Source organism: Melozone crissalis, unplaced genomic scaffold (genome assembly GCF_028551555.1).
Source record: "Melozone crissalis strain CALT ecotype California unplaced genomic scaffold, PUWL_Pcris_2 ptg000041l_1, whole genome shotgun sequence".
Classification (NCBI taxonomy): Eukaryota; Metazoa; Chordata; class Aves; order Passeriformes; family Passerellidae; genus Melozone; species Melozone crissalis.
Window position 1 is genome coordinate 5,180,001 of NW_026535819.1, and position 23,912 is coordinate 5,203,912.

A 23,912-nucleotide genomic window follows, 5' to 3' on the forward strand; every position below is an offset into this window, starting at 1 on the left:
CCAGTGTTCATACCATCATCCCTTATCCCAGAGGGATGAACTCAGGCCCCTTGGATCATTTAGAGATATGGAGGAGGAGGAGAGCCTGAAAACCTCTGGCAACTCGCTCTGTCTCATTTGGACCCTTGTCAAATTCACATTTTAGAGCTCCTTGGTGATTTGTGTTTTGCAAATGGTCAGACTAAGAGATCATCAAAGTGCCTTATGACCTTCAAAAATAAAATCATTCTAACCAGGCAAAAAGAAAATCAAGAACCACCCACGAATCCTTTAAATTTATCAGGTGAAAAAGAACATTTGATCTGTACATCAGGGAAGCAGCTTTTTGGAAGGTCATGCAGGGACCAGCAGGGCAGCACAGTGTAACAGGAGTTGGAACTCTGGATCATTTCATTTGCTCTGAATTGTCTCTGCACTGCTGGGTTTGTTCCTTGGCAGAATTCCACTCCAGACACCTTCAGTGAAGGTGCCCACAAGGCTCTTTAAGTCTGATTTTTGAGTATTCAGCCAAATTGCCAAGCAGGTGCTCCCTGGATTTCTTGCTAACCTGAGCTCTCAGATCCTGCAAAGCCAGGGAAAAAAAGTTTACTTCAGAAAAAATGGGATCACACTCCTTTTTTGCACTGTCTCAGGAATAGGAAAAGAAAAGCAACTCTTTGACATGAGCAAGTCCTGAGACCGTAGCAGGATAAATTCCAGCAGCAGAAATTGCACATTGTAATTGATCCTTGAAACACAACACAGGAATGGATTCCATGCAACTCCTCCATGAAATCTGGGAGATCAGAATGTGTCTGGGGAGGGAGAGTGTTTTAGCAATTTCCTTTTAAAATTTTGGTTTAGCATCTTAGGTTGCATTTGGCAAAATCACTGGTGGCTGTTAAAACACATTATATAATTAGCTATGATATGTTCTGTGCCCAGTCTGGTTTTAATTTTGCTTCCAAACCAAAAATCCAATGAATCTTGTTTTCATGGAAGGAAACAGATGCCTGAACAATTCACAACAGATGCAAGGTTAGTGTGGAGGCACCAATACCAGTATCAGTGGTCACTGCCAATATGAAATCCTAGTCTGTTAAAAAAAAAAATTAAATATTTAGGTGCTGACTCTTGTCAGTGTCTATGGTTTTCTAATCACATTTTTGAATTTCCCTCAAAGGCTTTTTCTTCTAACCCCAGCAGCAGAAATGTCCATTATAGAGAATACCATAAAACTGTTAGAGCACTTATTATGGATCAGAGCTAGGAGAAGGGGAAAACTGTCATACATTTGTTGTGTTTTTTTCTAATAGCTCCTTTAAAAGACACCATAAAATTAGTGTAGCACTTCAAATCAACTTCATCTCTTTAGGGAAGTTAAAGCCAGAAGAGCACAAAGAAAGAGGAACCAGTTACATAACTTATAATTTCGTTTATGCTTGCTCTGCTTTTTCTAATTCCATTTTGAGGACAAAGGAAACTCGGTATTCTGCTGGTTGGTATTAATTTTGTGTTCTTTAATTTTATTGCTGCAGCAGCAGTAACATCAGCACCATTTTTTAAAAAGAGCAATCCTCCAAACTAACAACATCCAGGGGTAGAACTTACACCTTTGAATGACTCCAAGTGCTGGACTTGGCTTTCCTCCCTCTCTCCAGAGCCCAGGAAGGGGCTGAGCAGGGAGGATGGTCTGGGAGCTGGGGCAGACATTGCTGCCAGCATCCCAGTTCCATAAAGCACACGGAGGAAATTTTGTGGTTTCCTTTCTAGTGGAAGTTGTTGACTTCATTACAATGTGATTTTATTTCCGTTGCACCCGTTGCTGTGTCCCTCCTTGCCCCTCTCCTCTGACACTCTGTGCACTCCTGTCCCTCGACACCCAGCTCTAAATCTGCCCCACTGATCAGTACTTTGGTTGTTCTGTGAGCACACAGAGGCAGCAAGCAAACCACCCCTTCTGCAGCCTGCTCTGCTCCCTGCCCTGGGAACACTTGCTGTTCCAAAGTCTCTCTCTGTGCCAACACCGGGACTGGGACTTTTTGGTGGGTGGGGTCATTAAATCCATTCTAGCACTGAGAGAGATGCTTTCTGACCTTGGTATTTAAACAAGCATTTAAAAATACCACATTTTCTGATCTCTCTGAGCATGCTGACCTCTTAATATCCACCTGGCTCCCCGGAGGCTCCCACTCTGCCCTTTGAGGGTGGTCAAACACCAAGCTGCCTTTTGCTGTAGAAGCAGTGAACGCAGAGGTGCCGCGCTCATCCCCGGTGTAACCAATGTGTGTTTTCTCTTGCTGACTCACCAGCAGACACAGTCTTTGTATATTCACAAAGAACTCATGAAGAGGACTTTAGGGACACCCACGTGTGCCGTTGAGGCTAGGGAATATGTTGTAAGTCTGAGTATGGTGTGATCAGCCCATACTGTTGCTACACAGTCGCTAACCCCACTTACAACGCCGGCCCCAGTGTGCTGTGGGAATGTGCTTTGGCAAAGAGCCGAGGAAAATTTGGTGGGAGGCAAGTGGCAGCTTACAGTGTGATGTGCAGGAAAGATAATGTCTGCTAGTCCTGGAAATGCTGAAATTGGCACCATTAAAATAGCTGGACCTGTGAAATTCAAAGTGTTGTCAACAGGTTCTGCACATTTATTTTAAATTATTTAATGAATGCAGTCTTGAGCATCACGAGCCCTGATAGACAGGAATTCTGTGCCTTGGATGTAAAGCATTCCCTAAAGCCTTTGGAAGCTTTAAAAAAAAAAAGAAGAAAAGAAAATTACCTCTTGGTTGTATGTATGGAAGTCCAGTGATTTATTTCAACCCTGTTTTCTGTAAGTGAGGTTAGTGGCCGTGACTGTCCAATAACACATGGACCTGCTGGCTTTCATGCTCTCATGTGTTATTGAAGCTTGTGGCTCTTAGACTCTTCATTATTTTCCCTGCAAGACTAAGCTAGGCTTGGTTTAAATTGACAGCTTGAAACACATTTGCTCATTTCAAGGAAATGTAACTTACTTGATCATTTGGGGGGAAAACTCCTTTGTTCTCCCAGGAGCTGTGAGCAAATTTCTAGCTGTGAAAAGCCAACAGAATGGGCAAAAGTAGTTATGTAGTGTTTAATGCAGATTTATTTTCAATCTGCTTATATTTGTTTATAGAAACTGAATCACTGTCATGAAAAATTACCAATAAATTTCAGAAATGGAAAACTGTGAACATGACTTATTTCAGCATTTCATTGTTTCCAGCCTATGAACTGCTTTATTTATACTGGTTATAACAATCCCTGATGTACTATTTGGAAATGCTATTAATAAGTTCTCTATTTTTGTCATACTTAACAGCAAAACAATTGGGCATACAGTGTCTGTAATCCCTTTCAAATTTGCTGAATTTGCAGCAAAAGAATAGCCTTGATGCAGATGATTCTCCACAGTATTTAGTGCCTTTAGAGTGAGTAGTGTTTAGCCACTAGAGCATGTAGCATACATTTGTGCCTTTTTAGAGTGCTTCATAGGTAAATATTTATTCTGCACCATGAGTCTTGTCTGTATCTATGTACAAGAATCTCAATTTGTGCTGATCATGTCTATGCTAAAGTTCACAGGAGTGCTAAAGCAATGATGCAAACACAAGCTGCCTACGCTGAATTTCTTCAGACCATTCTTTCTCCTTCTATGATTGCTCTCTCCAATGGATTGGTTTTGTTTGCTTTATTTTTTTAATGGCCTCTTTAGCTCAGAGGGTGAATTTCTTCATGGCACTGTGATTATTATCATGTGTTTGTTCCCTGATGGACTGGACTGCAGAGGGAAGTGTCACTGCTGCCTTGTCACTGAAGGGTCAGTTCACATGCAGCATTTCAGTTATTTCAAGATCATTTATTTGCCTTGAATGGCTGGCATGTGTTGCTGTAAAAATCCTGGTAACTAATGGGAGTTGTTATTTTGGGGGGAAAAAATAAGTGTATTTTTAAAATCAGCTGCCCACAAGAGGTGTGGAGCCTTTATTTTAAATCCCATCCTATTGAACTGTGTTTTTGCTAGAAATGGAGCATCTGTTTGAGAACACATTGCCAGGAGCTTTTGGTAGTGACAGAGAACTTGAATGGAAAGAGGTTCCCAAGTCTGGCAGCACAAATCCTTGCCTGGAGAGAGGCATTTTCCAGCTTTTACCTTCCAGCTGTTGCTAACACGGAGTGTGTGCTTTTATGCACCTCGAGTTTGTTGGGTAGCTGGAGCATTTCACAGCTGCCCCAAGAGCTGGCAGGCAGCTCAGTTCCCCTTGCTGGAGGAGGAGGCTGGGTGGAGTTTGGATTCTCCTTTTCTATCTGGCTTTAGATCCTGAGCAGCAGCTCCCTTGTGCTTGGCACAGAACTGAGCACTGTCAGTCCCCCTATCTCTTGGAAATCCTCTGAGCTGCAGCTGCTCTGTCATTTTGCAATGATGGAAGAGGCTTTGGGAATTTTGGTGGTTGTGTGCCCAGGCACAGTTGTTCAGTTCCTGCGGCACCTGCCCAGAGCTGTGTGTGCAGGTGAGGCAGGGCAGGCTCTGCTCCATGGGCACACTCTGCTTTCAGTCTCACTTTCCCAGAGTAACTATAAGATAATATTTGGGCTCTGTCCCAGGAGATGTGGTAACTTGTGAAGAATTAGATCATGTGTATCTTTAAGGAGGTTGAATAATGTCTTACCATGCTGTCATAGAACCAATTTGGTGTCAGGAGAATAGATGTTTTTTTTTTCCCTCCTCCTTGGGCCTGACCTTGTCCGACTAAGGCCAAAGTACGTTTGAGTCTGAGTATTTATTTCTGAATTGTCCAAGAATGTGAAATGGCTTTCTGTGCCTGCCTGGGCAGCACTCTGCAGTCCTCAGGGACAGTCCAGGGCTGTTGTCCTTTGGCTGTAGCCAAGAACCAGGCATTCCCTGGGGGTCCATGGTGCTGGGTGCTGCTGGAGCTGTTCCTCTCTTCTTTCTGAGGTTTGGCTCTGACCCCCCCAGAGCCCTTCCATGGAGTGGCTGATGCATTTCAGCACATTTTTGATCTAAAGTGACACCCATGCATTTGCCAGCTGTGAGGTTTTCCCACCTCAGTGCTGTGATGGGAGCTCCCAGTGTTGTTGGTGTAGCTGTTGTCAGTCAGTCCAGGTCTGATCTCACCTGTGCCCAGGTCCTGCACTTCCCATTCCCATTTCTGGCCAGGTCATGGCAGCTGCCCAAGCCCATCTTGTGAACTTTTGCACAGATCTGTTAGTGTGACCCATTTTGCCTTCCAACAGCAAGGGGATTGTGTCATTTTATTGTAACATCAACCTCAAAAAGTTCCTCTTCTACTGATGCATTGTTGTTTTTTCTCTCTCTCCCCCCTCCCTGTATCTCTCCAATTTTACATGAAGCTTTCTCTCAAGCTGGTAAGCACATTTACAGCATGCCTGTCCTGTGTTTTAATCACAATTTCCTGTGTGTGTTTAATGTGCACTGTGCCACATGTGACATGCCACTGAAATTAACTGTTAAATTTGTTTCTTCTTTGTGTTTGCTTTTTTTGACATTTATCAGATAAATCTGAATACACAGGTCTGGAGTCTAATAGAGGTGATCAGAATTCAGTCTTCTAATAAGCTGCTAAAAAATTAACTCTAATACATAGATTAGTTTTCACTTTTATAATCCAGGGCTATGAAAATGTAGAACAACAGTACTGAGCAATTCTGCTACTGTATAAGTATATATTAAAACATTAAAAGAAGGGGAAAAAATTAAAATAAAGGTGTCTGTGCTTGCTGGACTTTTTCCAGAGAGCCACTCATGTCTTTCTGTATAAAGTAGCTGCAAAGTTTGCTTTCCATGTCCAGTATTACTGGAAATCTGCATCATTATCACCTACATTTTACAGCCCTATGTAGTTCTTCAGAATAACCAATAATGACATTAATTAAAGTTCTGTAAACCTTAACCTTAACAAGGTTAACTCAATCTGATTTGACTTTGCAAATGGAGAGATATGAGTCTGTGTGAATATTAAATTCCATCTTGGATGCAGCTGGGAATGTTACCTGAACTATGGTAAGATAAAGATGTTACAGAGCTGGAAAGGGAAGGGGTGAACAGAGCTGGGAAAGCAAATTACTGAACTCCATGCACAAAGTACTGTTTTGCTTAAGACACTCCACACCTTGCTGTGTCCCACAGCTTGGCCACATTCCTTTGGCCCTGGAGAGCCCCTCAGCAGCAGAATGTGGGACTGGTTTGCTGCCCCACCTTGTGCAAACACACAAAGGCTGCAGCCAGTGATGGCATTTGGGGACCTCAGGGGATCCACAGGGGCACCTAAGCTGTGTCAGCTTCCAGGTTCTCTTATTCCTCACCAGTTTGTGCCTTTGGGTGCTCTTTCCCTTCCCTGTGAGGGTGGGCAGGCCCTGGCACAGGGTGCCCAGAGCAGCTGTGGCTGCCCCTGCATCCCTGGCAGTGCCCAAGGCCAGGCTGGACAGGGCTGGGATGGTGGAAGGTGTCCCTGCCATGGCAGAGGGGTTGGAACAAGATGAGCTTTAAGATCCCTTCCAACACAAACTGTTCTGGGATTCTACATTTATCTTGTGCTTGGACACATCATTGTGGGCCTTTTCTGCTCATGGCAGCTCATCCTGCTCATCATGGGCCACCAGAGCTGCCTGGAGCATCCCTGGCAGTTTTGGGTCCTGCTGCTGCTCTGGCAGCACCGTGACTTTCTTGGGCTCCTTTAGCAAGGTTGCTTCTCTCTGAAGACCTGTGGTGGGTCTGAGGAATGATGGGAGTGCCTGGAGTATGTGCAAACCTCCTTTTGGCTGTTGCCAAGCCACTGTCCTGGGAGATTTATAGCAGATTTCCACTCATTTTCTTGGTCACAGTGCAAGTGTGCTGTGTAGCTGAATTAAGCCTTTGCATTTAGGAATAAATCCTCCAAAAATGGCTGACATGGCCTTTCCCTGGGAATTGCAGAAATTGGAAAGATGTGCAGGGAGGGCTGAGATCCATTTTCCCCTCAGATGGAGAAAAGCAGCTTTTTAAAATCTCCTCTTGTATCCTCACTATGCAAGAGCCAAAACTGGGACTGAAAAAGCTCCTGTTCTCACATGTACCTTCAGTCCAGAAACTCTGTTTTCACAGTCCTTCATCTTGGGACAATTTGAATCCTGACTCAATCTCTTTCTGCAAGGACACCTTGTGAGCAGCACACCAGAAATAGCACAGCTTTCCCCTTACCTCACTGCTGCAGCATTTCTAAAAACATAGGCAATGTCCACAGCTTGAGAGGTAGCCCAGGTGTGTTTGTGCTTGAGAGCATGAAATGTGCCCAGCATGTGCAAAAACTGCTCTTGACTCTCCTTTTTGGAGCAGGGGCTCCAGCTTCTGATGGGAAATTCCTGAGCAGAGCCTAAAGCTGGAGTGAGGTCGCCTCCCAGCCTTGGGTGGCAGCTCCATCAATTCCTGCCTTGGTCTGAAGCATTGTGAGCCAAGCTGCTGGATTTAGTCCAGCTTAAAACACTTCAATCAACTTGAAGAACCAAAAATGAGATACCAAAATGATGCTTTTCCAAATTTCACTCTGTTGCATTGCACTAATGTACAGCTGGGGATATTTTCAAGCCTGTCTCTTCTGCTTAGAAATGAGGAGGATATGTCAGAATGTTATCTAGATTTTCCTGTAAGTGCTTGTTTGTTTACAAAGCTGCCTCCAGATGCTTTGCCTTAAAAAGATGTGTGTGGCTTTAGTGTAGATTATCCATAAAATAGATCGAATCACTCTCATATCTGTTGTGATGTGGGAGTTGCTGTCAAGAGAAATCCAAATGTTAAAGAATAAATTAAAATAGATCTGATCTCTGCCAGGCACATCAAGTAATGTAAGCACTGGTAGGACTCCGTGTGGGGAAAGTTTCAGAATCAGCATAACTTTCTTAGTAATTTGTTTAAAATTTGTTTTCTCGTTGTCTCACAAATGGAGTTTTAAGTATTATTGCAGAGATGATCAAGGCTTCACTAGAAACACATGCCATCTTTGGCTGACAGTCACTACAGCAGCAGTTTCCTCAGGCCTGCTCTGTGACTTTGGGATGGAGGAGAAGGTGACCTGTGTGTGGCTGTCCTCCAGCCCTCTGACACTCCACACTTGGGTTTTGAACAGCAGCTGCAGGAGAAAGTCACAGAGTCCCAGCACATTCAGTACAGAGCCAAGGTCTAGTGAGCAGCTTGTGTGGCAGTGTCTCCTCTAAATCCCTCTCCTCAGAGAGAAATTTGGAGTTTTAGCAGACTGATGGCCCAGCCCTGCTCAAGGCTCTCAGTGGTCCATCAGTTACTCAACTTTGTGGTTTTATCCTTCTGTCTCCCATATTCCCCCTTAGAAATGGGACAGAGAATGAGCAGAAGCCAAAACAAGCAAAACCTTCCCAAATTCAGGCTCATGCACAAGAACCTCACTCCTTTATGGTGCAACTAATCAGTATTAATGTGTTCAGTATAGCCCACCCAATCTGCCTCCATTGCCTTCTGGCAAGACAAAAATAGGTGTTACTGTGAAGAAAAGAGTGTGGATGTATTTTATGTGTCATCTATCTGCTATATCAAATGGAGGCAATCAAGAGGAGACATAGCAGAAGGCAGAAAAGGGGTTTTCAAGCAGAATCACACAAAGGTAACCACTGTGGTCTTCACTTTTTATTTTTTTTCCTTTGGTTATAATTTCAAACTGATACCATGGCTTTGATATAACTTCTGGTTTTTATGTGAATACAAGTGAGAGAGGAAAAACTGAGAGACTTTGGCGTGGAATGTGGACCCTGGAAAGTAAGCAGCATGTTTTATAAATTGCAGAGTCCAGTGGGGAATGCCTCTGTTAGCTTGGTGTGTTCAGGAGAGCCCTGACATAAATGAGCTGTGTTGGACCAGCAGTCAGTCAGCAGTGCACAGGAGAAGTGCAACTGTGGCATGGGAATAAAAGCCAGGAACTGTTTTTATAGGAATGCTGTTTGTAGATGAGTGAAAGAAGGCAGGAAGGATCTGCTTTCCATGAGACGGGAAAGCTGTTAAAAAAAATTGATGATAAAACTGTAGATAAAAATAATTTCTCATCTTTGCTATTGAATTCTGTAATTCTCCAGCTGATCTTCCATTAGCCCCTCTTAGGGAAGCAGGATGTTCCTGGGATCATGTTGAGGGCATCCAGATTCCTCACCACTCAGGGACTGATAACACACTACAAATAAGAACAATGCTTCAGACCACTGTGATTTTGCACAGGTTTTTGTGAGCTGCTTTCAAAATGCAATCCCAAGGGAGTCTTTCAGCTTCTGATTATTAATTTTTTTCCTTATCCCCCCACCCTCCATTCCACTCTGTGCAGGGAGCAGGCCCAGAAGACTTCAGCAATCTCCCACCTGAGCAAAGAAGGAAGAAGCTTCAGCAGAAGGTCGATGAACTGAACAGGGACATTCAGAAAGAGATGGATTCAAGGTGAGTCAAACCCCTGGAATGAAAAGTGAAATTGCACTGAGCAGAGCCCCTGTGTGTGATGGATATGGGTACATCCCAACAGGAGAGGCTCTTTTGACATGAGGGCATCATCCAAAGCCTGATCTGTAGCTCAGATTTCCTGGAAGCAGCAAGATAATGACTCCTGTGCTTCTGTGAATGCTTTTTCTACAAGGCTGCATTTATCATTCTGGCTGAGAATAAGGCTATTTTAGCTACACACTTTTAATTGATTCTGGCAGCCTGTATTTGTGCTTTGTGTTTGTTCACATTCTGTAGTTGCATTAAAGATTCAGCGTGTTTTGTTTGTGTGAGACACAGAACTTTTCTTCCCTGGAGGATTTCAAGACTGGTCTCTCCCTAAATACTGCTTTGCATTTGTACACATGTGCCTACATTTTGTGTCAGCTTGCTTTCAAGAACCTATTTATTTTGCCTACTAACCCAGAATTTCTCCTTTATATTTTCTGTCATGGATAAGAAAAGAAAATTGCACATGGTTATATGATTTCTTATTGCTTTGGTTTTTTCTTCTGTGGTAACTTAGGTTTGCCTCTGTGCAGGTTTTTCTTTCTGTTCTGTATTGATTCAGAGGTAACTCAACACTAAAATCAGATATGGAATTGCAGCAGAGTGAAGTTTAAATGAAGACAGTTTATGATGGAGAAAATAGCACCAGCAGTTAAATAAGAGTTAAACAAACAGTAATAATTGTGACTCATATGTTTGCAACATTGTCCCTTAGGGCTTCAGGCACAGAGCAGTCCCACTTCCTTGCCACCCACTCTTTTTCCCAGTTCCACACACACAAGGCAAAGGCACAGGATTCCAATTGTCAGGAGTTTGGTGGGAAACTCTAAAGCATAAAGAGTGTTAACTTGAGCCCTGGGACTCTCATTAACGTTTCTCCCACCACCTAATGCCTAGAGAAAATCTGAATAGTTGTGCTAAAACCAGCCACAATTCCATTTTCAGCTCTGAAATGTCAATCAGCAGCTGAGGAGCTGCCCTGGGACTCGGCCGGACATGGGGTCACATTTTGTAGCCTCAAGTCCATCTGTCTGTCCCTGTGCTGCGACAAACACAAACCATCTGCAGCCAGCTTCCTTTTAAGCAGTGTGAAACAAATAAATATCTTTCAGATTATTTGGGTTGCTAAAGACAAGCTGCAACAGGCAGGGTGAGAATTTCTTGTTTGCCCTCCATTTGTGTTATTGATACATGTTTGTTCCACTTTCTCAACCGGAGGTCAGCCCATGATGGATGATAATGATTCAACTGTTTGTCCATGCCCTGAAAACTGGGAAGATATTAGTCTAGGAAGTTGGAGCTGTCATAGATTGCAATGGTTGTGAGATTTATTGTTATTATTTTCCCCAGGGGAGCAAGTAGGTACTGTTGTAGTACATAAAAATCCGTGTCAGGCTAAAAATCAATATCAAATATCTTCCCATGTTGTAGGTAACTCACTGTTTTTTATCTCTGACAATGTAAATTCTCTTCTGGCAAATCATTTTACTGTTTTTTTTTTTTCAATGGCTGGTTCTATACAGGGCAAAAGCCCCATCTGGGTGTTCTCAGTTCCCTTTGTAACAGCTTAGGTTGAACCTCACAGTAAAGAACAGACAGTTTACTAAAGGCATTTACCCCCAGCTGCACTAAATGTGTTTGGTTTTTGTTGTGCCCCTCAGAGATGCCTTAACAAAGATGAAAGACGTGTACATCAAGAACCCCCAGATGGGAGACGCAGCGAGCGTGGACCACAGATTGGCAGAGCTGGGGCAGAACATTGAAAAGCTGCGGTTAGAAGTGCAGAAATTCGAGGTATGAGAAGAAGACATTTCAGTAAAAAGCAGCTCAGCAAATGCTCAGGTCTGAGCAGGACCTTCCTGGCTTTTCCAGATGTGTTGATGCACTTTGGTGTGTGAGGGCAAGGGCTGTGTGAGCACTTGCATTAATTGGGGTCTTTGAGCTGATTTGTGTAACACAAACATGAACATCTCCTGTGGCAGTCAGCCCACGGTTAAATTTGCCACAGGAAACAAATTGTGCTAAGTGGAGGTGAAGAGAAAATGTGGTGCTCTCTGGACTGCCCAGAGGGCTTCAGATGCTTATTTAATTAATTAAATAGATTGAAGCATCATGTTACAGATGTCTGTGGAAAATCAGAGTGACATAAATGCAGAGCACCATTTAGAGACTAACAGCAAGACGGAAGCCATCAGATGAAATATGTTTTGAGGAATAGTCTGCCATCAACAGGAAACTGCTTAGTGATATAAAATCTCCAGAACAGAAGGGGAGTGTTTGGAATATATGAAGCCCATTATAATTACATGAGAAGGATTAGACAGCTGAGAAAAGACTTCACTTTCTACATTATGCTTTGAACATAAACAGATACAGCCCATTAATTTCAGATGTGGTTTTACTATCCATTGCTTTCCTCCCCGTTTGAAATCAGTGGCTCTTTAATTCTCCCCAGCTTTTGTTCTTGTGCATTCAGCAGTTGCTGAGTTTCTGGTATTACTCAGACTGCTCTAAGCAGCCACACATCATTTTTGGTTGTGACTAGAGCAGCATCATCTCCTGCTGGCTGTTACCTGCTTCTCTCTCAGGGTGTTTCCAGCACCCAGTGCCAAAAAAAGTTACCTTTTCAATAAGTATGTTTTTCAGCAAGACAATCCAGAATTTGAACAACTGAAAGGAAAACGTGAACATGCTTACAAAGCAGCCTGTGCTCTGTAGCCTGGGTGTCAGGGTGAACTCTGTCTGTCTGTCTGTGTGTCTGGCAGGGCTGGCTGGCGGAGGTGGAGGGGCGGCTGCCGGCGCGGAGCGAGCAGCCCCGGCGCCAGAGCGGGGTCTACGAGGCACAGAACGCATCGGGAGTGAACAGCTGTGCCCAGGACAGGGAGAGGTACAGTATCTGAACGGGCTGGGGCTCAGCAGAGCCTCTGCAGGCACAGCCCGGGCTCTGCAGCCTCAAATTGCTGCTTTCTGTGATGAGCTGTGTGACAGCCCCCTCGCTCACTGCTGTGAGCCAGTGCGTTTTTACAGCTTTTAATGGTAAAAGTGAGGGTTCTCACGTATCTTAGCCAGCTCCAAGCAAGCTCTGGAATCACTGAGCTGCTCCAGCTGGAGTTGCTCCCCTTGCCCCAAGCCTGGAGACCGAGTGGCTCTCTCTGCTGCTGAGGTTGGTTGCTATAGTTGCTGTGTTTTTCCTCTCTTGAGCAGCCCCGATGGCAGTTACACAGAAGAGCAAAGCCAGGAGACTGAGATGAAAGTACCTGCAACAGACTTTGATGATGAGTTTGATGATGAAGAACCACTACCCACCATAGGAACGTGTAAAGCTCTCTATACATTTGAAGGTATCACTCAAACTTTACCCTCATTTCTCTGACTGTGATCGTGCTCACAGGGGTCCGAGGAAGAGGGAAGAGATGAGGATCTGACTCCATGTTTCAGAAGGCTTGATTTATTATTTTATGATATATAATATATTAAAACTATACTAAAAGAATAGAAGAAAGGCTTTCAGCAGAAGGCTGGCTAAGAATAGAAAAAGAAGGAATGATAACAAAGGCTTGTGGCTCGGACAGAGCCTGAGCCAGCTGACTGTGATTGGCCATTAATTAGAAACAACCACATGAGACCAATCACAGATGCACCTGTTGCATTCCACAGCAGCAGATAACCATTGTTTACATTTTGTTCCTGAGGCCTCTCAGCTTCTCAGGAGAAAAAATCCTAAGGAAAGGCTTCTTCAGAAAATATCATGGCTACACTCTGACTGGGCTTTTCCAAGTTTATATGCCAAGGGCAAGTGGGAAACCTTCATTAAACCTTAAATAGCCAAAGGACAAGTGAGTATGAGGTGTGATTATTTAGAAAGGCACCAAGACAGGGATTTTTCTCCTGTTGCACAGGAGCTCTACAAGAGAAAAAACCAAATCTCTGCTGTCAGGGTCACATTTCTGGTTCTTTATGTACACACTGCTGCCTCATGAATCACAAGCTCCTGTCCTGGCTACCAGTGATGCACCAAAAGCTGTGTCCACCCATGGTCTGAGTTACTGACTCCTGCTGTGCAGCACAGCCTGAAGTGCCTGTTGCTGTGTGTTTCAGGTCAGAATGAAGGAACAATCTCAGTAGCAGAAGGAGAGATGCTCTATGTCATAGAAGAAGACAAAGGGGACGGGTGGACGCGGATCCGAAGGAACGAAGATGAGGAGGGCTATGTCCCCACGTCCTATGTTGAAGTCTATTTGGACAAAAATGCCAAAGGTGCTATGACCTATATTTAATGCTATTATTATTGTTTTATTTGCTTTCACAGAGATAAACCAAGCCTGAAGCTGCTCTGTGTTGCAGATAGAGCCTTTTAAGAGTCTGTACAATGCCACCAAGTGCATTATTCCGTACGTGGACTAATTATGGCTTGTTATACTGCAAAATGTGCTTTTCTTGCTCAGAGAGGGGTAGTGTGGGGGACTCCTGAAAGCAGAGGGGAAATGCAGCCTTGCCTGGACAGTGTTTGCACAACTGTCACTGCCATTGCACGCCCAGCTTAGTGCAGGAAGCACAAAGCCCTTTGGGATCCTTCAGGCTCCCCTCAGATACCCAGAGGGCATCTCAGCCTGTTTGTCCCAAAGTCACTCGGTGGAACTTCATGGAGGGAATATTTAGACTGCTGGTTTGTGTCTGTGTGGGAGCTTTTCAGAGCTTGTTGTGTTCTGGGGACCCTTTGGTTTGAAAACTGGTGGTAATTTAGTTTAGTGTGTGTGGAAGGGGAAGGAGAGATCTTACCAAACCCCTCCACACAGCACTCTGTGGTCCCTGATAAATAGGTAAAACATTGTGAAAGCTCCTCTGTTCTTTCCCACCTTGCTACATTTCAGATGTATTTGCTGTTGCAGATGACCAGAACTAATGGTTTAATCTTTTGCTTACTTGACATCAATGGAGACATTCAGAGTTTGGACTCTGTAAGCTGCTGTTTATTGCTTTTAATTCCTCCCAAATATTTTGTGTAAGGAAGCATTTCTGCAGGGCAGACCTGGTTGGAGTAAATGCCAGTGCTGAACACCTGGTAATGGGATACACTGAGAAATCAAAAGATTTTAGCCCTGTTTCAAATCAGGATGTGAGAATTCCATTGTGTTAAATAATTTGCTTATTCAGCCATTTAATCCTTCAGATTATTGTGTTTCCTAGACTTGAGAGTTCTTGGTGTGAAACAAGTGGCCTCATCCAAGTCAAAAGCAAACTGAACCATTTTCTTTGAGGTTTATGGGCAGCAGGAAGAGAGGACTAGGACTGTACCCATAAACCAGCACTGAAACCTGAGCAGTTCAGAGTTGGGTTGGGTGTTAATTGGTGCAGTGCCTTGTCTGGGCCTTGTTTTATTTTGCCATAATACAGTAGTTTTATGTTCCTGTTGGCAAATACATTCTCAGTTAAGATGCAAAAGAGTACAAAAAGTTTAGCCCCCTCTGTTGGCTTTTATTAACCTTTGAAAGATGGATCATCCATTCTCCTCTATATCCAGAACAAGGCTGAAGGATTGGAAATATGGAAACACAGACTGCTTTGGGTTGGAAGGGACCCTCTCCATCAGAGTAAAAACACAAACTGTGCCAGGGTGAAGGCTGATACGGCTGCAGCCATGTCTGTAGCCACAATGGAAGTTTTTCAGATCATTTAAAGCTTTTCCATTTATTTTGCTGGATTTCAGGAACAAAATCAAACAGATCTGTGAATATCTAATGCATAGGAACAACAATGTTTACCTCTTTTATTTCTCAAGTCTCTGGTTTCAAAGAAAAGCTAAAAGAGAATGCTTCAAAGAATGCAGCATAAAGATTTGGAGGAAAGGCTGCTGTGTTTAAAAGATGAACTTTGTTGAAGCTGCAAATTGATTTTTAATGTATTGGTAGAAGTGACTTGATTCAGTCCTTGAAATAGAAGCGATGACATTCCTGAAGATAACATTGTAAATACTAAAGCTTTGCAAACTCTAGTAATCCTTTCCTGTTTTTGGAAGGAAGGTTGAGCAGCTGGCACCACGAAAGGCTGGTGGCAGAAGGGTGGGAGCTCAGAGCAGCCCCTGTGGCTGCCCCAGCCAGCAGAGCCATCCCAGCCCTGGCTCAGCCTTTCCTGCCTTTCCAGGCTGTGTCTGTGCCATGGGCAGCCCAGTGCCACTCTCAGTGCTTGTGAGGAGCTGCTTTTCCTCTCAGCTGCAGCCTGTGTTGTCAGGGCTGTGCTGCTGAGCTGAGCAGGACAGGTAAGTTGTGTGCTGCAGGTGCCCTCCTGATCAGAGTCTGAGAGGAGCCAAGCTGGGTCTGTGCCCTGCCAGTCCCTGTGTGAGGGCTCCTGGTGACATTTACAGGGACACCTCTGCTCAGAGGGTGTTGGCAAACCCTGTCACAAAAAGAACAGTAATGCCTATCTTGTTTTGCCTTTTTTTTTTTTTTTTCCAGATGTGCACAAACCACTTCAGAAAATCTCTGAGTAGGTTTGCATAGGCCTGTCCACCCTTTATTCTCCTGGTTTGCTGCTACGGTTGTTTTAAGAGCTCTGTTTGAGAAGGTTTTCTTTAGAAGAGATGAATGCACATGTCACATCTCCATCACTGAAAGACTTTGTTAGGTACCAGGCTGGCTCTGAAATGAAGGTGCTGCCCTGACTGTGTCCATTTAGTGCAAACAGCACTGTTGTCCTTCTGAATAGAAGGGAGAGCTGCAGGCTCTGCTCCCCTGGGATCCCTGCAGGAGGCTGCTCTGTGCACACCTGGGTGTAGCATCTCGCAGGGCTTTTCTGTACCTGTCTGGTGTCTGGTGCTGAGAACTCAAACACAGGAGCTGGTTGGGCCTTTCAGCTCGAGACTGACCCCCCTGTGTCACTGATCATGGTGCCTCATCATCTGCTTGGCAACAAAACTCTTTCACTGAGGGATCTTGTGAAATCCTGTGACACAAAAAGTCCTGCATGGAGTGCCCAGCTCTGTGCAAACCCTGCACTGTGCTGTTCCCTTCCAGCCACAGCCTGGCTGTTTGTGTGGGTGACATGCAGGAATGGAGGTTGAACTTCTTATAAAACCTATTTTGGAGCTGTGGGCTGATTCACATTTTGGCTCCTGTTGCCCCTCACCTCTGATGACATCAGTGATTCCTTATAGGCAGCTCTGGCATTCCCAGTGCTGCAGCTCTGCTCTTTGCTGTAACCATCATGCAGAGCTTTGACTTATATAAGTAAATAGGTAAAAGTTAACCATGCTGATGCACTTTTTATCTAGGATATATCTGATTATTTAATGCTTGCCAAATTATTTAGGAATTGGTAATTATAAACTGGACTGTGGCTTTTAAAAATCCTTTTGTTAAATACATGCCCTTAGTTCTCCCAGTATATATAAAAAAATTGTATATAACATAACTTAAAGACTAAAGTTACTTGAATTTGAATTGTTTTTATCCTTTTATATGTGTATAAATATAAATGGTTTTATAGGCTGTTCTTCTGCTTAACCCAGCTGTTTTGGTAACTGCTCAGTCCCTCTGATGTTGATAAGTGTTTTTGGTTACTCAGCTGCCTGCACCTGGACTTGCACAGGAGCTGCTGTTGTGTGTTAAGGTTTGTTCAATCTGGCCAGTGTGGTTGTCTTGTTTCTATTCTTATTTTTTAAAGAATCATCATCTGTCAGGAATCTCTTTATAGCTTGATGTACCATGGTGTCTTCTTCTAATAAACATTATATTTTCTCATTCCTGTGAGGTTTTGGTTTTTGAGTTTTTTTAATGACAGTAACTAGTAGATGGCAATGATTAGTGGCAAAAAAATAGTGGCTCCTAAGGAACAGCAAATAGCCCAGAGCTGCTTCTCATTCTAAGCACAAATGCAATTCTTCTCAAGAAAAATATTTTATTGTGGCTCTTTGGAAACTTCTTTGTGCTGTCATTTGGAAGGATTTGATGGAAGTGCAAAGGGGGTGAGAAGGTTCCCCTGGTTTCTCAAATGCAAAGGAAGTTTGGACTCATCCTGTATTCCCTTGGATACAGCAGTTTGGGCCAAATCACCTCCTGGATTGTGGCTTCACTTGGCCACAGGCAAAACTTGTCCTCAGCCCCCATTCTGTGGGAACAGACATGGCCAGAGGAGGGCTTGGAGGCTTGGGCTGCTTCTCTGACCTGCACTTTCCTGGCTTCTCTTGAGAAGGAAGGGCCTCTGCAGCCTGTGGTGGAAAGGAAAGCTCTGCATCCCTCTGCAAATTCTTTGATTTAATTTCCTGTTGTTGTTCAGTGTCACTGATGGTCTCTGGAGCTGTCACTTGAACAGATGCAGTGCTGCTTTGCTGACAGAAAATGGAAGAGCTGTTTGTTTTGTCAGTAGCATGAAGCAGGTGCTGGCAGGGTCCTGCCCCTGTGCTTTCCTCCCAGAGCACAGCAGAATCCCAGGGATGCTCATCCCAGGCTGCAGGGAAGGGCTGAGGGTGCAGAGTTTCTGTCTGAGTCAGGAGCCTTCCCAAGCCCTGTAACCCAGTAGATGCTTCATTGCTTTATTCCTTTAACCTCCTGCAGGCAGAGCTGCTCTTCAGGGACCCCATTTCCCCCAGCCTCTTTCTAATCCAGTCTCTTTCTTTTGTCTTTCTTATGTTTTAGATTCCTAAAGGTGTTTGTGCTGGTGCAAGAACCTCGGGGCGAGCTTGTCACAGAAGGAGAAACAAAATGGTCTGTTTACCCTGCAGGCAGTAAAAACACACCCATGGAAAGCCAGACTCCCACTCTTGTCTGGAGTTCCCACTTGAAAAATTCAGGCCTAAATTCCATCCCAGTACCATTCAGATGCTTGCTCTTTCCCATGGCATGCTACTTGTGGCTCGGATTTCCTTATCAGCCTCTCCCACTCTCCTGCCAGCCTGGCACAGCCCCTCTGTCAAACATAACACACACTTCTCCCAGCCCAGTCCCTCCAACTTCTGTCAGAGATCTGCTGGCTGCCCTTGGATAGCCAGAGAGTCCCAAGCATGTTCTGGTCTGTCTTCTGTGCCCTTGTCCCTCAGTCCATCTGGATGTGCACACTGCTCCATCAGCATTTCACGTGGTGCCTTCAGTGCCAGACCTGCAGGTTCCTCTCAGCAGAGAGCCTGGGAAGGAGGTGGAAACCTCCCTGGGACAGTGTCACAGCAGCTGGACTGGGCTCTCAGTCTGTCACTATTAAATCTGATCCACAATGCATCATTCAACATTCTGCCTTCCCCAGAAGGTCACTAATACTTGTCAGCCTTTATTTCTCTTTTTCCAAATCCAGGCTGATGCTCATTCCAGGTATTAAACCCCTCTGACCCTGCTGTTTCCTGAAACCCTTCAAGCTCACGTATGTACTTGTTTTCCTGCTTGTTCTGTCTGCCCCCTCCTGTGTCCCTGCTGTTCCTCACACACACACAGACACACACAGACAGTGGCATTTTGGTTGGCAGCCCTTGCTGCTGCTGCTCACAGCCCAGTTTGGCTCTGGTTTCAGCCTGCATGCTCGCCCTGTTGCCTTGCCTGCGCCCACCTTCCTCAGGGTCACGTTATTTTGTGGCTCGTGGTTTAATCTCTCTGCAGTTTTCTTTTGGTTGGTTTGTTTTTCAGCATTTCAGACCTGCCTTCTCTTTTTTGCATGACCTCCTGTGTGTTCTCATCAGTTCATGTTGGAATAACCGAGGTTTTTTAGATAAATAAAAGAGGAAAGAAAAAAAAAAAAAGAAACTGCACTGTTTCCTTCTCCCATCTTGTCATGGACTGGACCTGGACCCAGCAGCCAGACAGGAATTGTGACCACCCTGTTCTCATATGGTTTGGTTTGGAGCAGAAGTAGGATAAGTGATTTTGCACTTTATCATGTCATAGAGTGGTAAGAGAGCTACAGTATCTCCAAAAATCACATGATCTGGACTTGAACTGCCTAACAAAGGGTTAATTCCCTCTCTAAATTTCTACGAACTTCCATATTCTAACTTGGTTTCCCCTGAATTGTTACCATTGCTTGGGTTTTGCAGTCATGGACATGTTTGAGCCCTGCAAGAATCAGTTGCCACTAAATAGCTCCTGAGGGCTAAATTAATTCATGGATCCACACCTTGTTTGGGGGAATCTTCTGGCTGCAGTCCAACTCCAGCTTATTCTGTACAATCCCCACAAGTAGAGAAATGTGACATGGAAGCCACTATGGGCAGTGACCCCAAAATGAAACCTCTCAGGGTTTGTTTGCAGGCAGGTGAGTGTTGTTCTGCTGCCTGCTGGGCTGTCCTGCAGGGTCAGCACATCAAAACACAGCCCAGAATCTCCCAGTCTCTGTGTTGGAGATGAAGGGATTTTTGAGCTGGGTTATGTGTGGTGTTCATAGTTCTGTCCCTTTCTCTCCATTTAAGATGCCAACTTTTGTTTTTACCAAGTCCCTTGGTGCTACAGTACATCCTGTAGCTGTTGTGTGATGGTGCTTAAGAGCTGCCAGCATGAACCAGCAGAAGGTTTGTGATTTAAACCCAACCCAAATGTGCTGAGCAGAGGCAGCACCAATGCTGGGGCTGTTCTGCAGCACTGGAGGGTCACACCCATAAATCACTGCCTTATCACTGCTGCTGCTGTGCTCACTGAGCTTTCAGATCAAGAGCAGGATGGGATCCCCTGGTTGGCTCCTGTGGCTTTGTGGTCTCCACCTGCCAGGGGATCTAAAGGGTTGAACAATTAACAGGTGTGCAAAAATATCCTTAAAATATTTTTAGCTGCAGTATTTTTATTCTCGTGTCCAATGCACTGTTGAATCAGCAGCTAAGAATTCACTTTCACCTATTGTTGTGCCATCTATGTAAAAATTAGATCAAAGTTTGCTTTTCTATATTTAATCTGGGTGGACAGTATATTATTGTCAGCCTCTGTGGAACATTGGAACAATTGCAATGTCTGTGTTTCGAAATTGTGCTGTAGAAGGAGCATTAGCTTTAGCTGACTGATTGATTCCTGAAGTTTTATTAAAAGACCATGTATGGAGTTTTTATAAACTTGGCAAGTAGTTCTCAAAAGCCTGGATCTTAAAACTTATTTAAGAAATAGTCACAGTCATATCTCATAGTCTGCACATGTTTATTCTGCTGCTGTTATTCAGGGTAATGAATAATTTTTGTAGAATTTACCTTTGGCAAACGCTGAAGAACTAAATATGTGACTGGTTTATAAAAACTCTGCTTGGATTTACTAATCTTGCCCAGCAGCGTGGACTGTACATCTTATGAAATTTCATGATCCCCAGCAAAAGTCTCTAATGCCCTTTCTTAACACCTGTAAATAGAGAAGAAACATATTTACTGATACTCAAAGTTGTGTTTAATGCTGAGTATTTTTCAGAAGTTCATTTAGTTTGATGCATATTGTTCTTTGGTTTTTTGTTTTCCTGCCTGAAATGACAGAAGACCTAAAAGAAGCCAAATTCTATTTTAACATGATGATGTCGAGCACTTTTTTATTTGTATATGTGTGTGTATGTGTGTTTGAGCACTGATCTCGAGATCTCGGTGGCATCTCAGTGTTGTGATTTCATTGCCAATGTAAAAGGTTCTGGTGTTGCCCATTCATTTCTGGAGACAGAATTCAATCAAATAAAGTGCTTCCATTTGAAAGCGAATATTGACCTTGTAGCAATGAAACAAAGTCATCTGCATATTTAAATAAACATTTAATTCCAGAAATACAGTTGCACTGGACCCTTTTGATCAGCCAGACAGGAAGAAAAATGGATTTGTTGCTTTTCTTTCCCAACAGAAAGGTTGGTGCCTCTTTGCTGTGGCTCTTGGGGCTGTGGAGGTGCAGCCATTGCTCTCCAGGAGCTGCTGCTTCCCTCATGTGTCCAGTGGGGAGTGGGAATTTAGATTTGCCTGTGGCTGCTGCTTCAGCACAGAGGAATTCAGGCTAAAACTCCCCAGGGCTGCTCTCTTACTCCTCATTATTCTTCCTGACTGTGGGGTGGATTTGGGTTTTGCTTCCAGCTGTAAAATGTACATGGAACAGGTGGATCAACACATTCCAGTGCGGTGCTGGTGTGGTGTTCTCTCTTCAGAAAAGTGAGGACACATTTTCACTTGTTGGCTTTGGTTTTGTTTTTTATTTTGTATTATTTCCTACTGGAATTTTCAGGAGTAATAATTTGGCTCTTCTGTAGTCTGTCCCACGGAGCTGGGTCCCATCAGGTCACTTTGAGATTTGATTTTATCAAACTTTGACCTTTCCAGCTGGCACTGGAGAGAGAATGAAGTGGTTGGGTTGTTTGTTTGTTGGTTTTTTAACTTAGTCATGTGAGGAGAAAGGAGAATGGACTGTTTAGCTGGAGCTGGTTTTGGAAGGGCAGGTGCTTTGTGCTTTTTCAGTAGGAGCCTAAGAGAACTGGAAACCTGGGGGAAAGATTTCATCTAAAGAGAGTTGTACGCTGGAATGCCTGTGGTGAATGCTCTGGTTTAGCTGGAAGCCTTGGCAGATGTTTTTGATGCTGATTGGTTTTATTTTAAAACTCAGGTTGTTGCAAGCCTGGTAGGGAATGGTTTGGGCAGGGATGTGTGGATGTGCACGTGTGTCCAACACAGCAATGCCTCCCTTCACCAGATAATCCAAAAACCAGCAGATTTCTGGGACTCTGGCTGAGATGTACAATTCCATTCTGGTGTGCAGGGTTGTGAATAATGTGTGTGTGTCTCCAGCTGAGAGAAAAGCCCCCAGCTCTTGGCCAGCTTCTCCATCACCCCTTGGTCCAGGTCACTGCAAAGAGCCCATCCAAGAGCCAAGATTTGCAGTTTTCCCACTCAGTAGGTGACACCTGGTGGTCCTTTCATCTGACAAATAATCTAGAGATGATTTTTGTTTAATGCAGTCAAGCTGCTACATTTCTTCAGCAGGATTTCAGTTGTTCTTTGCCAGCACTAATTACCATCCCTGTCAGCTCAGGACAGATCAGGGCTGCTTGTGACAGGCTGCTGGTCTTTGGTTTTGGGCAATAATGAATAGGAGGGGGTGTTCCTCTGGCTCTCACTTGGATTTATCTTTCACAGAATCAGCACTGCTGACTTAAAATAGAAAAGGCACAACCAAAGGGGTGGGGGAGAGCTGGGGGTGTAGAGCTGAGCAAAAAGGGAGAAGAAAATGAAATAAGGTTTTTGTGTGGAGTGTTTGTGTCACAGTTATAGCAGAGCAATGGCTCTGCTCCCAGGAACAGGGACACAGGAACTGAGCTGAGGGCAGGGAGCAGATAATCTCACACTGAGGTTTGCTCCATCAGTCCCCACTAATGAACAGTTCTTTCTGCTCCCCTTTTTTGCAATTAGCAAAGGGACCTGATAAAAAAGGGGGAAATGATTTGCAAAGTGAACTGATAAGAGATCAGCATTGGCTGTCTGAGGTGTGCTCAGAAGTGCCACAGTGGAACTGGAGGAAAGCCAGGCTGCAGTTGGAGCTCAGGTGAAATCAGGATGCAGAACAAACCCTCCAGTCCTTGACCAGGCAGAGCAAACCCAGAGCAGTCAGGGTTTGCCAGAGCAGCCCTGGAGCTGTCTGTGCACCCTGAGGGCAGCTCTTGGTGTCTCTGGGAAGGCTTGGAGCTGTTCAGTTGCTCAGGTGAGAGATTTGTTTGGAAGATCCAAGTTTGGACAGCTGACTCCAAGCTGCTCAAGAACAAACTGCATGTTCTTATTACGCAGCTCCAGCTCTGCTTCTTCAAACATTTCAGCTCCAGCTGAGGCTGCATCACTCACTTGGGCAGGGAATTCCTGCTGCTCCAGCCCCTGGGGCTGCTTCAGAAACTGTAAATTCCCAGTGCCAGAGCCTGGTGTTCCCTGGGAACAGGCTGCTGACTGTGTTACCAAGGGAGGGGAATGGACCTGCAGGGATATTTGGCCACAAAACAGTGACAGGAAACTCTTGGAGAATCCTGGAACAGCTCAATGAAACTGCAACTCCTTCCCTTGCAAGTTCCAGGATAATAATATTGCCCATGAGTAGCACATCCAGACCCCCCCCAGGATTTCTGAGGCACTTTCAGGTGCAATGGGGTTAATGAAAGGTGAAGGGAGGTCTGAAGGGGCACAGGATGGTTTAGTGGCCTCAGACTCCTCTTCCTGAAGGATCTGTCCCCACACAGCCTCTGCTCAGCAGGAAGTTTGGATTTTATTTTACATTTAATTTTTATTTTATTTTTCTTCCTTCCCCACCTTGCTCCCTGAGCTGTCAGCCCCTCTCACCAGGCAAGGCAGGCCTTGTTGGATGCACATGAATTTATTGTACCACTTTGAGCACAAGGTCTAACACTGAAGCACAGGAGTGTCATTACAGTCTGTACAGCACCCTCTGAACACAGACAACACAGACATGCAGCCCTGCAGGCTCTGCAGCACAGC

At 44.5% G+C, this 23,912-nt stretch overlaps 1 protein-coding gene across 19 annotated transcripts in view; it reads left to right on the forward strand.

Annotated features, from left to right (window-relative positions):
* FNBP1 (formin binding protein 1) overlaps positions 1-21,157 on the forward strand; it is a 92,924-nt gene extending 71,767 nt beyond the window's left edge. For 6 of the 19 annotated variants that reach the window (XM_054284034.1, XM_054284038.1, XM_054284032.1 and 3 more), the window contains 8 exons: positions 2,292-2,378; positions 5,383-5,397; positions 9,366-9,475; positions 11,185-11,317; positions 12,289-12,410; positions 12,725-12,864; positions 13,622-13,780; positions 15,976-17,263. In XM_054284034.1, coding sequence (XP_054140009.1) covers positions 2,292-2,378; positions 5,383-5,397; positions 9,366-9,475; positions 11,185-11,317; positions 12,289-12,410; positions 12,725-12,864; positions 13,622-13,780; positions 15,976-16,010 — 801 coding nt within the window. In that variant the 3' untranslated portion in view covers positions 16,011-17,263. Of the gene's footprint in view, positions 1-2,291; positions 2,379-5,382; positions 5,398-9,365; positions 9,476-11,184; positions 11,318-12,288; positions 12,411-12,724; positions 12,865-13,621; positions 15,102-15,975; positions 17,264-18,153 lie in introns of those variants that run through there. The other 13 variants (XM_054284039.1, XM_054284048.1, XM_054284041.1 and 10 more) reach the window with 8 other exon arrangements.
* The last annotated feature ends 2,755 nt before the right edge of the window (positions 21,158-23,912 follow it).